Source organism: Camponotus vicinus, unplaced genomic scaffold (assembly GCF_025532165.1).
Source record: "Camponotus vicinus isolate PSW18456_S1 unplaced genomic scaffold, iyCamVici1.0 SCAF_7, whole genome shotgun sequence".
Taxonomy (NCBI): Eukaryota; Metazoa; Arthropoda; class Insecta; order Hymenoptera; family Formicidae; genus Camponotus; species Camponotus vicinus.
The window spans coordinates 572,860-585,411 of NW_028141979.1; the positions used below are offsets into that span (position 1 = coordinate 572,860).

A 12,552-nucleotide genomic window follows, 5' to 3' on the forward strand; every position below is an offset into this window, starting at 1 on the left:
GGGGTAAGTGCACGATTTTCTCTTGTGTGCTTATCCCCTCCACTATGTTGCATTTCGAATCGGTAACCGTCTACCACGTGTAGTACAAAATGAAATTACATACACATGTAGCGATTTATATATAATTTGTAATAATTTATTATAATTATAATAAAATGAAATATAATATAATTAAATAATATAATTAAATATAATATAATTAAATTATATAATTATATTTATTATAATTTATATATAATTAATTAATAATTAAAATAATTTATTAGTTATTGATTTTAAAAGTAATGTATTGTAAAAATCAAATTAATAATAAGAAAAGTTTGTTTCTATATAGTATTTTCTAAAAGATCGTATTCTTTGAAGATTATAAGTTTGTTTCTTATAGTTGAATTAAAAATAATTTATTAAAAATAATTTACATATTTAGAAGTTGCAGACAAAGAACGGAAAAAGGAAAAGCACAAGATCAATTTTGTAAAGATTTCACTAAAAATTGTACGTTTGATTTGTTACATTATATTCAATTCGCTTCAAGTATATGTATTGCATTTTTTATATAAATATAATATATATATATATATAATTTTTTTAAAAACTCACCCTCGAAAATCCTCGAAAAAATAAAGATTTTTCTAAAATCGGTAAAGCAAACTGAAAACTCAGACAAAATTATGCACTTATAGAAACTTCGTCCTATCCACACGATGTCTACTACAAGAGTGGAAGTTCTATTTTTCCCTCTTTTCCCTAAAGGCTTGGTCAGTGATGTATATGACGTATGTTATTAGGGCGACTATATCCGCCGGAATCGACAGATTAAAATGATTAAAATAAGTATGTAAAGATAAGAGCTAATAGTAATATATTATTTGTTGCTTAAATATTTGTGTAAATAGCAAAAAATTTAAAAAAATAACAATTTTTTAAAGATTTTAAAAAAGAGAGAGACAATAAGGGACCAAATGACACCCTCGAAAGACTTCGATACATTACTGATTTTTCTGCACCAATAAGAACATGCCAGCCTTTTATTATTTTATCTAATGGAAAATTCCAAGATCTAACATCTTTTACACGCGTGCATACACACATACACACACACACACAACGCTTCTCCATTAAAATATGCGAATGTTCCTTCTTAAATATCGTTTTGTTGTAACATATCCGTTAAAAAATATGTATAGTACATTCTTAAAGAAATTGGACGGGAAGAGACTGCGTTAAAAGTTAATAAATTTAATACATTAGATCATTAAAAAATATATATAATTGACCAAAACTAGCCAAAATTCTTGTTTATTTATTAAAAATTTTTTTTAATACATTAGATTAAGAATAATTAATAATTAATTTGTGTGAGTTAAAGTAAAGATTTGTCTTGTAGAATATAATATTTTATCTGAGAAAATCGCAAATATTATCTTATATCGAATTAACTTTTTTATAATGATTGTACTATAATTTTAACTTTACGATGCAAAAATTCATAAAAATAAAAATTTTAATATAGAAGAAAAATCTCTACTTTAATTCACAAATTAGTTATTAATTTTATATTTTAAAAGATTAACAGAGTGTATATTGCGCAATGTCTAATTCATAAATCTCGAAATGTATTAAATTTATTAACTTTTGATATACAGGATGCGCAAAAAATACCGGATTGATAAAATATCTTGAAAACGAGACATTTAAAAAAAAATGTTTTATATAAAAATCGTTGAGTTTCAACACGTGCATCAAATAGTACAACTTATTTGATCTTGAGCGTAACCATGGAAGAGCTCTCAAGGTTAACTTTAAAATTTTTAATGAAAATCTCCAATTTTATTCAATATTCTTATAGTTTATCTCGAGAGCTTTCCAAAACACTATAATTAAGTTATTTTTCATTAAGTACTTTTCGAGTTATAAGGCTTGAAATAATTTCTTAATTTTGTATAAACCATAAAATATCTAATAAAATATTCATTTTTCGATTATCTTACCTTAATACTTTTATGTACAAAATAATATGAGGAATCAATTGGTGTAAAGAAAAAACATAGTTGTTTCTAAGAAAAAATATGTAATTGTTAATTGCAAATTACATATTTTTTTTTAGAAATAATTATGTGTTTTCTTTACACCAATTAATTCCTCTCATTATTTTGTACATAAAAGTATTAAGGTAAGATAATCGAAAAATGAATATTTTATTAGATATTTTATGGTTTATACAAAATTAAGAAATGATTTCAAGCCTTATAACTCGAAAAGTATTTAATGAAAAATAACTTAATTATAGTGTTTTGCTCTCGAGATAAGCTATAAGAATATTGAATAAAAATTGGAGATTTCCATTAAAAATTGTAAAGTTAACCTTAAGAGCTTTTGGTTACGTTTAAGGTCAAATAACATCGGAATTTTCAGGCTTCAACCATAGACTTATAGAAATAGACGGCGAATCCCTGTATAAAAGACTATCTTATACATTAGAAAGAGCGATAGTGGTCGGATCTCTTTCTCTCTCACACCATTGAAGGAGAGGGACTGTCACGACTGGAGGAGAATAAACAGAAAAGCTACGAAATGCGAGAGAGAAAGAGATTCAACCGCTATCGCTCTCTCTTTTTAATGTTTAAGACGGTCTTTTGTACACTGCACGACAATGATCCTACCATAGACCTTACAGATATGGACTGGCAATACGTATCAGACTGTGTCCGGAGGAGGTTAGAGAGAGAAACATACTTTTTGGTACTTCTCTTTCTACAAGTGTCCGGACAGTGTCCGGAGGACAGTGTCCGGACACTTGTAGAAAGAGAAGTACTAAAAAGTATGTTTCTCTCTCTAACCTCCTCCGGACACTGCTTCTCTACAGAAACTATAGGCAATTGCCAGTCCATACTTATAAGGTCTATGGATCCTACGCTCCCCTTGCCCCGTAGGACAGGATCATTGTCGCGCAGTGTACAAGGATGCGCGGTCTATTTCTATAAGTCTGTGGACTCGGCATACTATAAAATAAATTTTATATTAAATACATTATTTACTCATTTTCATCATTATCAACTCATTTTTCTCCTACGATTATAATATTCATTTAATATTTAATCTTTTTTATGATTTGTCTAAAAATACTCGTATATTAAAAACGAATAGATATGACTCTAATAATACGATGTAAAATAAATATAATAACGGGTTAACAAAAAGTCAGGCGTAGAAAATAAGAGATATAAAACATAGAAAAAAATTGCCTCAAAAATTTAATTATACAATAAAATTTGAACGTTTTGGTTCTGTTTCTTGTAAGACAAAATTCAAAAAATCATGCGTTCCTTCAAAAGGGCTTATGAGTGTTTGTAAAGATAACACATATTAGTAGTGTAAGCAGGATATCACTTAAAGGGTATCGTTCGACTCAGTAAACATGATGACGTCAAAAGATATTTTAATAACGTTTTAATGACGTATAATACGTCATTAATATGTCATTAAGACGTTTTTAGACGTCATCATGTTTCCCGGAGACCCTTTACTTGTTTTATGTTTAAAAATTATTTTTGTTTCTTCGTTGTTGCATAAATTTAAATATTAAATAAAATATTAATACCAACTCTTATCTTTACATACTTGCTCTAATCATTCTAACTTGTCGACTCGGTCCGGCAAATACAATCCATTAAAATTTTCGCTTTAATGTCTTATTCATCACTGTATTTTTTTATTTTATAAGAAAGAAGGTATTGCATGAAAGAATTTTACAGCTCGAGACAAGTCATTAAGGTGGACGCATTCCTATTTTCAAGGATTTTTAATATTTCCTAACAATAATCCAGGTGAAAGCCATTAAGAAGAAAAGAAAATTCACTTAATGATCGCTAGAGAAAAAAGGTTTTTTTTCTATAGCTTACGATAAGAAAACATATGTCTGTGAGCAGGTAATGTTCGTAGCTGTATATTCCGCATAAATCACGAACACGCATTGTATATTCGTCTAAAGAACAGCTCTCTCTCTCTCTCTCTCTGATTGTAAAAACTTAATATTTTCCTTAAATCGTAGAAACAAAATTGTTTAGATTATTTCAATTTATTTTTTTATCAAGAAATATCATTTGTGATTAATGAGAGAGATAGCTTCCAAGATAAATACACATCTCTTTAATATATACATTTTTTATAAAATATATGTGTGTATATGATTGTTTCATTACAAAAAAGCACACTTCAAATTTATATAAGTATATTATCTCTATTTATATAATAAAGTTTGTTGGATAAATAAATTAATAAATTAAATTATTAATCAATAAATTTAAAATTAATTTTTAAAATTAATAAATTAAATTATTAATAACATATGCATATGTATTCGTATATGTCTAGTACATATTATATTATAATAATTATATTTATATTGATATTTGTATTGGAGTAACATTTATACATATATTACGTATACAGTGGGTGTAAAAAGTATTCGTACACTAGGAATTTTCACAAAAAATGGTTTATTTCTGTGTAACAATAAATAATAAACAAATAATTATTTGTTTATATTATAAATTCTTCTTTTCTTAATAACATTTTAAAAAAAACTCATAAATTATAACATTTTATATTTCAAAACAATAAAATAACAAAATATAACGATTTTCGAAAATACAAAAAGTATTCGTACACTCTAATTGTTGAATAATAGGAACAAAATTAATACTTTGTCGGGTATCCCTTAGAGTCGATCACTGCCTGCAGTCTTCTTGGCATCGAATCAACAAGATTTTTTGTAACGGCAGGTGAAATTTCATCCCATTCTTGTTATAAAAATTTTAATAAACTCTGCACGATTCGATACTTTTTGTACTTTCGAAAATCGCTATATTTTGTTATTTTATTGTTTTGAAATATAAAATGTTATAATTTATGAGTTTTTTTTAAAATGTTATTAAGAAAAGAAGAATTTATAATATAAACAAATAATTATTTGTTTACTATTTATTGTTACACAGAAATAAACCATTTTTTGTGAAAATTCCTAGTGTACGAATACTTTTTACACCCACTGTATGTATTTTTTTTATTCGGTCTTATTCTTGCCTAGCTTTCTCTTCGACGAACTGTTGGGAAGATTTATGAGTTTTCAAAAAATAAATGAAAGATGAATTTGCCGTTCCAAAAGTTGAAGGTTGACAAGGGTATCGGTACTTTCTTATTGTTATCTGTTTCGCTTTACAACCTACTTTGAAACCGTACTTCAAAGAAAAGAATAAGGAGAGATTTTCTGAGATTACTTTTCTATTTCTACAAAACTTTCGATAGTTTAGTTTTATTTTCAACGGTTTTCTATATTCTTTTTTGCAAACATTTAATTTATTAATCCAACAAATTTTATTATATATGTAAATAATAAATTATATAAATTTAAAGTGTGTTTTTTGTAATGAAATAAATATTATATATATGTTATAACATTTATATAAACAAAATATTTCATAAAAAATATATTTCAATAAATATGTTTGTGTGTTATTGACTAATTGTTTTCTTGTTCTCGGATCAATTTTAAACACTTTGAAATATTTATAATATCAAATAGAAATTTATAATATCAAATAGAAATATGCACCTGTAATATGTAACTGTAAGTTGCGTTTTATTCGAAGGAATAAAATCGTAACATTGTCGTCGGCCCGGCTCATTGTTTGGTCCTTTTCATTTGCCGACTCTCTCTCTCTCTCTCGCTCCTTGCCAGTAACAGAAACGTACACTCTTCGTACTCTGCGTTCCGATATAAACTGCCAGTATTGAAAATCTATAGTATGTGCGATCTATAGTATACGTGACGTAAATTATAGATTTTCAGTGCTGCCAGTCTCTCCCCCCTTCTTGGTTACTCTTTCGTCTTTCCCGATCAGCTTAACCTTCCCACTCTCTTCCTTTACCTTTACAGCGTCAGACGTAGTATAGCATGGGTTAGGCGGTGTTTTTGATATATCAGGAAATATCAATGTTCTTGGAAAGAAAGATAGAGAAAGAGGAGTGAGAGAGTTCTGTCCGAAGGTTATTTTTATTACCGGAGCACAGTAAGTTTTATTTGCTCTTAATTGTTGAAAGAATTAGTCACGTCAATTTAGGAAGCCGCCATTATCTCTACGCATTCCGATGAAGATAATAGTGACAGTTAACGATTATCCACGTTTTCTTTTCCAAGTTTGAAAATTTTTCTTGTAAAAGAAATGAATTTCCTTCGACATGCCTCGGTAAGATGGCGGGTGTACTTGTCTTTAACTTTCACTGTACTCTTATCACGAATGCGCATTGATATTTTTCAACGTATGACGACATAACGTAACTATTTAAAATCTGTAGCTTTCAGTTTGATAAGACATTAGATTAATTATTACAGTGAGAAGGGGTAATTACAATATTTTTTTCGAGAATATAATGTTGAGTCATCAAAATAGATCCTTAGAGACATCTGTCATCGATTGAATAAACACGCTCGTAATATAATATAATTAATAATGTATCATAATGTAATGTAATTAATTGATAATTTATTATTGAAATAATTTGTTGGAGCATATTTATGACGTGTCAACGTATTGCATGAATCATGTGAAAAATCTAATGTCACCTGGACTCACAAACGCCACCTTCCACGTGTTTTACTTTTATCTCCAAGACAATTGATTCCAAAATTGTTATGGTTGGTAAATATAAAGATAAAATAGAGATAAGAAGTATATTTATATAACAATTATTAACAAGAGGAATTAAATGATGTAATTTGAGAAACTAAATGTTTATACTTGATAGAATTAAAGTTGCACATCTTATAAGGTCAATTATAATTACAATTTACTTTTTTTATTATTCTGTACAACTTTTTCAATCTTTGCAATTGGAAAAAATGCATCTATGAATCTTGGTTTCACATCTTTTTATCTATTTTATCTTTATCTCTATATTTACTAATATTGATAAATGGTTTTCATTATGTTAGAAATAACATGTATTAAAGAGAGCGTTTATGGGAATTTATATACTTGCACACAACTAAATATATATTACAATCACTTTGTATGATACGAGATAAATTCAATTCATATCTTTTTCGCATCTATTTTTTATAAATTAGATTTCACTAATTCAGAATTGATTATATTTTATTACAGTAACAAGGTATGTTTCGGATACCAAAGCCTACAATGCCTACGTCTACCGCAACAACAATTACAAAGCGTCCGAAACAGATCCAAAGTTGTCTTTATGCATCCTATGAATGCACACAACCATGTCTAGAGGGATACTCGTATTGCGCTAGGCATATTCTCGAAGATTCGAATGCACCTTACAAACAGTGTGCTTTTGTATACAATACCAATGGAAGGAAATGTCAAAATCCAGCCCCAAAATTGGATAGGAGAGATATTTCGTAAGTATATTTTTACAATATGTTATATAAAACATGAATTGTAAATTTTGCTTTTTAGAAAAATTAACACATTTGCACATTTAATTTTCACAGATATTGCAATGAACATTCTAGAAAAGCGCAAATTGCGCGAATTAAGTCAATGTCGCGACGCTCTTTACCACAAACACCCGAGATGTTACTGCTTAATTTGAGCCATTATGCCAAGCCTATCGATTCTAGTGCAGAAGATACAGAAGATGAAGGAGGAAAAATTAGAGCTTTAGATCCTTTCAGTGAGCATCATATGATTTTAGATAGACTCTATGATAGATTATCTTTATTATATATCTTATACCTTGATTTTTTAAAATTCTATTAAGACTTACTTTTACTTGTTTATTCTTACAAAAGGAACTTTACACTTACACTACATTTACATAAACACTTTACAAAAGCACTTTATACTTAACTTTATAAAACACTTGTGACCATCTTTCTCTACAGAATATAAAAGTTTGTACATTTTATAATTTCGCATGCTGCTTAAAGTTGCAAACTTAAATGAAAACATCAACAAGTTATTGTTTTCAGCCGAGGTTGATGCTTACAGAGTAAATGCAAGTGGGAGTGACATCTTAGATTATGCCAGTTCATCAGAGAGCGATGTCGAACCTACAGTTGTCAATGATACTCTGAGAGGGATTTATCTTGATGATAGCGATAATGAAAGTTTGCACAGTCCACAAGAGGACCCCCTAAAGTAAGTACATGTCCCAACTACACTACATGTGCTAATTGTTTTGAAAATGACAGTATCACATTAGAATATTTGCTAGCATGCTTCAGCTTGTGCAATTTTTAAAAATATTTATTATTTCTATTATTTATATACGTAATGTCTGAGTCTATTTATAAATTATATTGATGATGCACATTTATGGTTTTTTAAAGCATATTTAATATTAATAGTTAAAATGTTATAATTCAAAATGTTTCTGTTATTTTAACAGTTTACGATAAAAATCTCTAAATCATTATTTAAAAAATTATAGTCATTTTGCGATTTTAAATTAAAATTTCAGAATTGAAAAGATAATAAATAGGTTTTAATCTTTTTTCTTTTTTAAGTTTGTAGAACTTTATAAATCATAAAGAAAGTTATACAATATACTTTTGTCTACATAATAGAATACTTGTGTGATTAAGATTAATTGTTATAACTTTTTATTTGCATTCCTATAAACTTGCATTATTATAACTCTACTAAATTTTTCATCTGCTTTTTATATTTTTTCAAAATAAAAAGTGCGCGTGTTTGTTTTCATATAATTTCGTTGTAGTTGTGCTTTGCGCAAAGATAAGATACTGCTTACTCTCCCAATTGTTAGTATCAATTTTTTAAGGCACGCCGGTATTTTTACCGCGGAGGAGGTGGTTTATATTGCGAGGGAAAAATTGATTAGGCTCCAGTCCCTTTATATCGATCAATTTAGAAGGCTGCAATATATATTGAGGGAAAAAAGACGAAAGTATTTACTTGCCCTGAAGAAAGAAAAGGAAACATTTTGTAAGTAAACTTCGTTAGAATATTGTCATATTTTTCAATAAGTGAAAAAAATTAAATTTAAAAAATATGCAGGTAGCATACATGATCAGACTAAGGAAACTGCGAAAGAAAAGAAACTTTACGAAAAGTTGAAAGCTTTAAATCGCTATCACAGACGGAGTGGTGCTGAAGCAATACTTTATAGGAAATCATTAGAACGTCGCGCACAGGTAATATCATGTTATGAATATATCATTATTTATATCTGAATCAATTGCATAACAAAAATAATAATAATAATAATAATAATACGCTTTAGGTAACTGAACCAACTCAGAAACCGCCAAATATGTCCAAGTGCGTGTTTACTGAAGGTGGCGTGAAATGCGGCGAAAGAACTCTTCCATCGGCTAAACATTGTCGCAAACATATTCTAAAGGTATATGCGCGCGTGCATATATATTTATATTATGTTTTAGAAGCGATTATATAATTAATGTAATTTTAATCTATCATTTTTTATTCTATGATCACAACAGGACCAACATCAAGTTTTGTTCAAGGCATGCGGAGCGGTACGATCGGATGTAGAGTGTCATGAACCTGTGCCTGTTATTTTCGATTCTCATTGTGTCTTTCATATGAATTTGCCGCCGTCATGCAAACTTGAGCCTGTGAAGGTACAAAGTGATTAATTGAATGTCTCTATGATTATTTCAAACAAATTATTTCCAAATATATTTTATGTATAATTTATTTTTATAGTTTGAGGAGGAGAAACCTATGACGCGAGAAGTGTCAATGATTGACAATCAATCGATGGAGATTGATGTAGTGGGCGAAGCGCAAGAAATCGATCCTGATGACGATATGGCGGGTTTGATGAGAGAAATGAACGATTCCGCTCAAGTAAAACCTTCATTTGCAAACGAGAGTTTGAATAGTGAAACTAGTACAGACACTGCGTTCAGTTTATCGGCGCAGATGAGTGATCGGGATGATTTTGTTAATGTATGACAAAATATTTTTCTGTGATTTTCAAATTGTGACATCTAATTTATCGTTGCTCGATTGATACAAAATGTCAGGGATAATTTGCTAAGATGCTTTTCCCTGTTTACTATATTCATGTGATAGTGTCGAAATTTTCTCGCTCGAATACAGAGTGACTTCAGCAACAATAGTATAATTTATTTTCACATAACCATTTCAATCGAATGCTATCAATTGTTAATATTTGTATATAATCTGAGAAAATTAAAAAGACATCATATATGGATATAATTTAAAAACTTTAATATATATTTATTAATAAGCAATTGTAGTTGTAGATATTATTATTACGATATCAACAATATATTGGCAAATGTGATTAAGAAACTCAAGATTTATAAAAATAATTCGTACTCTATTGTACAATAGAAATTTCTAATTCCTTTTATACGAGAATATACAGAAGATATATCTTTAATGATCTAATTTAAAGAAGTGAAAACTAGGTTTTTAATTTTACTATTAATATTCAAATAAAACAATCAACTTTCTATTTTCTATAAATGAGTTTCTCTTAATTATTTTCGTAGACATTTTGTTCAATTTCATTTTTTAAATCATATCAAATATACCCATTTTAGTACTATTAATACTCGGGAATACTTACTAGGATATTAATCTATTATCTTACTATTTCAAGTATTATACAGGTAAAAATAGAAGCATTTGAAGACTAGTTAACAAAATTATCGAAACTTTTAATTTAATAAAACGCAACTTATGCTATCAATAACATCTTGATAATGCAATTTAACTGTGGCAGTTGTATACGAACAAAATTGTAAAAGAGAACACTTTTTACAAGTTTACATTTCCTATAAAAATAATTACAACATCATTATTGGATATGTAATACTATAGATGTACACAAATGATATACAAGAGAAACTTAAAATATATAAATAACTATAAGAAATTAGGCTCTGTATATTAAACATAAACTTAAATTTAAACGGGCAGTAAGAGCCAAACGCAGATGGTAGTGCGTAAGTTCAACGAGAATTAAGTTTTCGTTGAAACTTATTTGTGTGCACAGGGCACAAATTTTCTTGGTACGATACCAAGCAAATTTAAAATAATTTTCAATTCGAGACTTTATTTTAATTGTTATCCCTCTTTTCCCCCCCTCTGTAATGTGGTAAGAGCAGTCGCCCGGCAAGCGAAAGACTCGGGTTCGATTCCCGATTCAGCGACTTTCGGCCCGATATTTTTTTCGCCTACAACATTACAGAGGGGGGGAAAAGAGGGATAATAATTAAAATAAAGTCTCGAATTGAGAATTATTTTAAATTTGCTTGGTATCGTACCAAGAAAATTTGTGCCCTGTGCACACAAATAAGTTTCAACGAAAACTTAATTCTCGTTGAACTTACGCACTACCATCCGCGTTTGGCTCTTACTGCCCGTTTAAATTTAAGTTTATGTTTAAAATATATATAAATGGAATTTCGACAGAGTAGCAATAAGTTTTAAAAAGTCAATATATCATAGCAACACAATTATAGCATACAATTTTTTCTACAATGATACATTTTAAATGCACATTATTTTGACTAATGTTTATAAAATCAAAATGATAACATCAGAAAAAATGAATATTTTTTTAATATTTTAATATGCAATGTATAAAATTATTATTAATTATCATTATTATCATTATTATTATCGTTATTATTAATATTTGGTAAAAATAACACTTGTGTATTTTAAATTACATAAATGTAAATTTCAAATATTGTCATGTAGGAGATATCTTCCTTAAGCAACATTGATTCATTGGGCAACTTCATTCAGATTACATAATGCACTTTTCTCTTTTTTTTTCCATAAAAAGATATAACGAAACAAAAATTCTTCTATGATTAAACCATATTCAGGTTTTTGTGATAATGTAAATGTACATGTGTATGATAGGATATATGTATATATGTATATACATACATATATATTATTTAGTATTCGTTATGCAAAATTATCACAAATTTGTTGCAAATTAACAATATAGTCATGTACTATCATCTATATCGGACAATTGATGGAAAATATTAAATATCATTGTCACATATATGTATAAATCTGTGTATTTTACACAGAATTTGTACAACTTTCATCTGTGAAGCATAATACTGTAGACATTATGTCAATATTGTACATCTAGCAGTACATATATGTGAATTAATGAAAACCTAAATTAAAATGATTATTAATTTTGTGCAAAGAAGAAAATTTGCTATTGTTTTTAAAATCGTCTAATATTTACGTTTTTTAACAATTACATGATTATTGGACAATTTCAAAACTATGTGAATGCTTGCTGCATTTTACAATTTCTATCTTAATTTCACAAAATTTTAATGTTGAAAATATTTTTAGTAAAATTGTTAAGAAATAATTTTAATTTGCAATTTGTTCGACAAGTCGATTACTAGTTTAATCATGAAAAGTTGGGCACTTTTGTTTCTTTCATTGACAATTCCATAAATCAGATATTTTTCATCGCCCTATTTAAATTGTATAAACCTTCCCATTACGTTCTTTCTCTCAA

The 12,552-nt window shown here is 28.1% G+C and overlaps 1 protein-coding gene across 4 annotated transcripts; it reads left to right on the forward strand.

Moving 5' to 3' along the window:
• Nucleotides 1-5,860: 5,860 nt before the first annotated feature.
• On the forward strand, nt 5,861-10,425 carry Dgt1 (KAT8 regulatory NSL complex subunit dim gamma-tubulin 1). 4 transcript variants are annotated; one of them, XM_083105017.1, is made up of 9 exons: nt 5,861-6,071; nt 7,167-7,426; nt 7,520-7,701; nt 8,000-8,168; nt 8,797-8,975; nt 9,048-9,184; nt 9,274-9,393; nt 9,494-9,634; nt 9,720-10,425. In XM_083105017.1, exons 2-9 carry the CDS (start codon nt 7,176-7,178, stop codon nt 9,969-9,971), a joined length of 1,431 nt encoding a protein of 476 aa, XP_082961143.1. In that variant the 5' UTR covers nt 5,861-6,071; nt 7,167-7,175; the 3' UTR covers nt 9,972-10,425. The 4 variants fall into 4 exon arrangements, with proteins under 4 accessions (XP_082961143.1, XP_082961146.1, XP_082961144.1 ...); XM_083105020.1 differs by having other exon boundaries at nt 5,864-6,071; nt 8,812-8,975; XM_083105018.1 differs by lacking the exon at nt 5,861-6,071 and adding an exon at nt 6,119-6,248.
• Nucleotides 10,426-12,552: the final 2,127 nt, after the last annotated feature.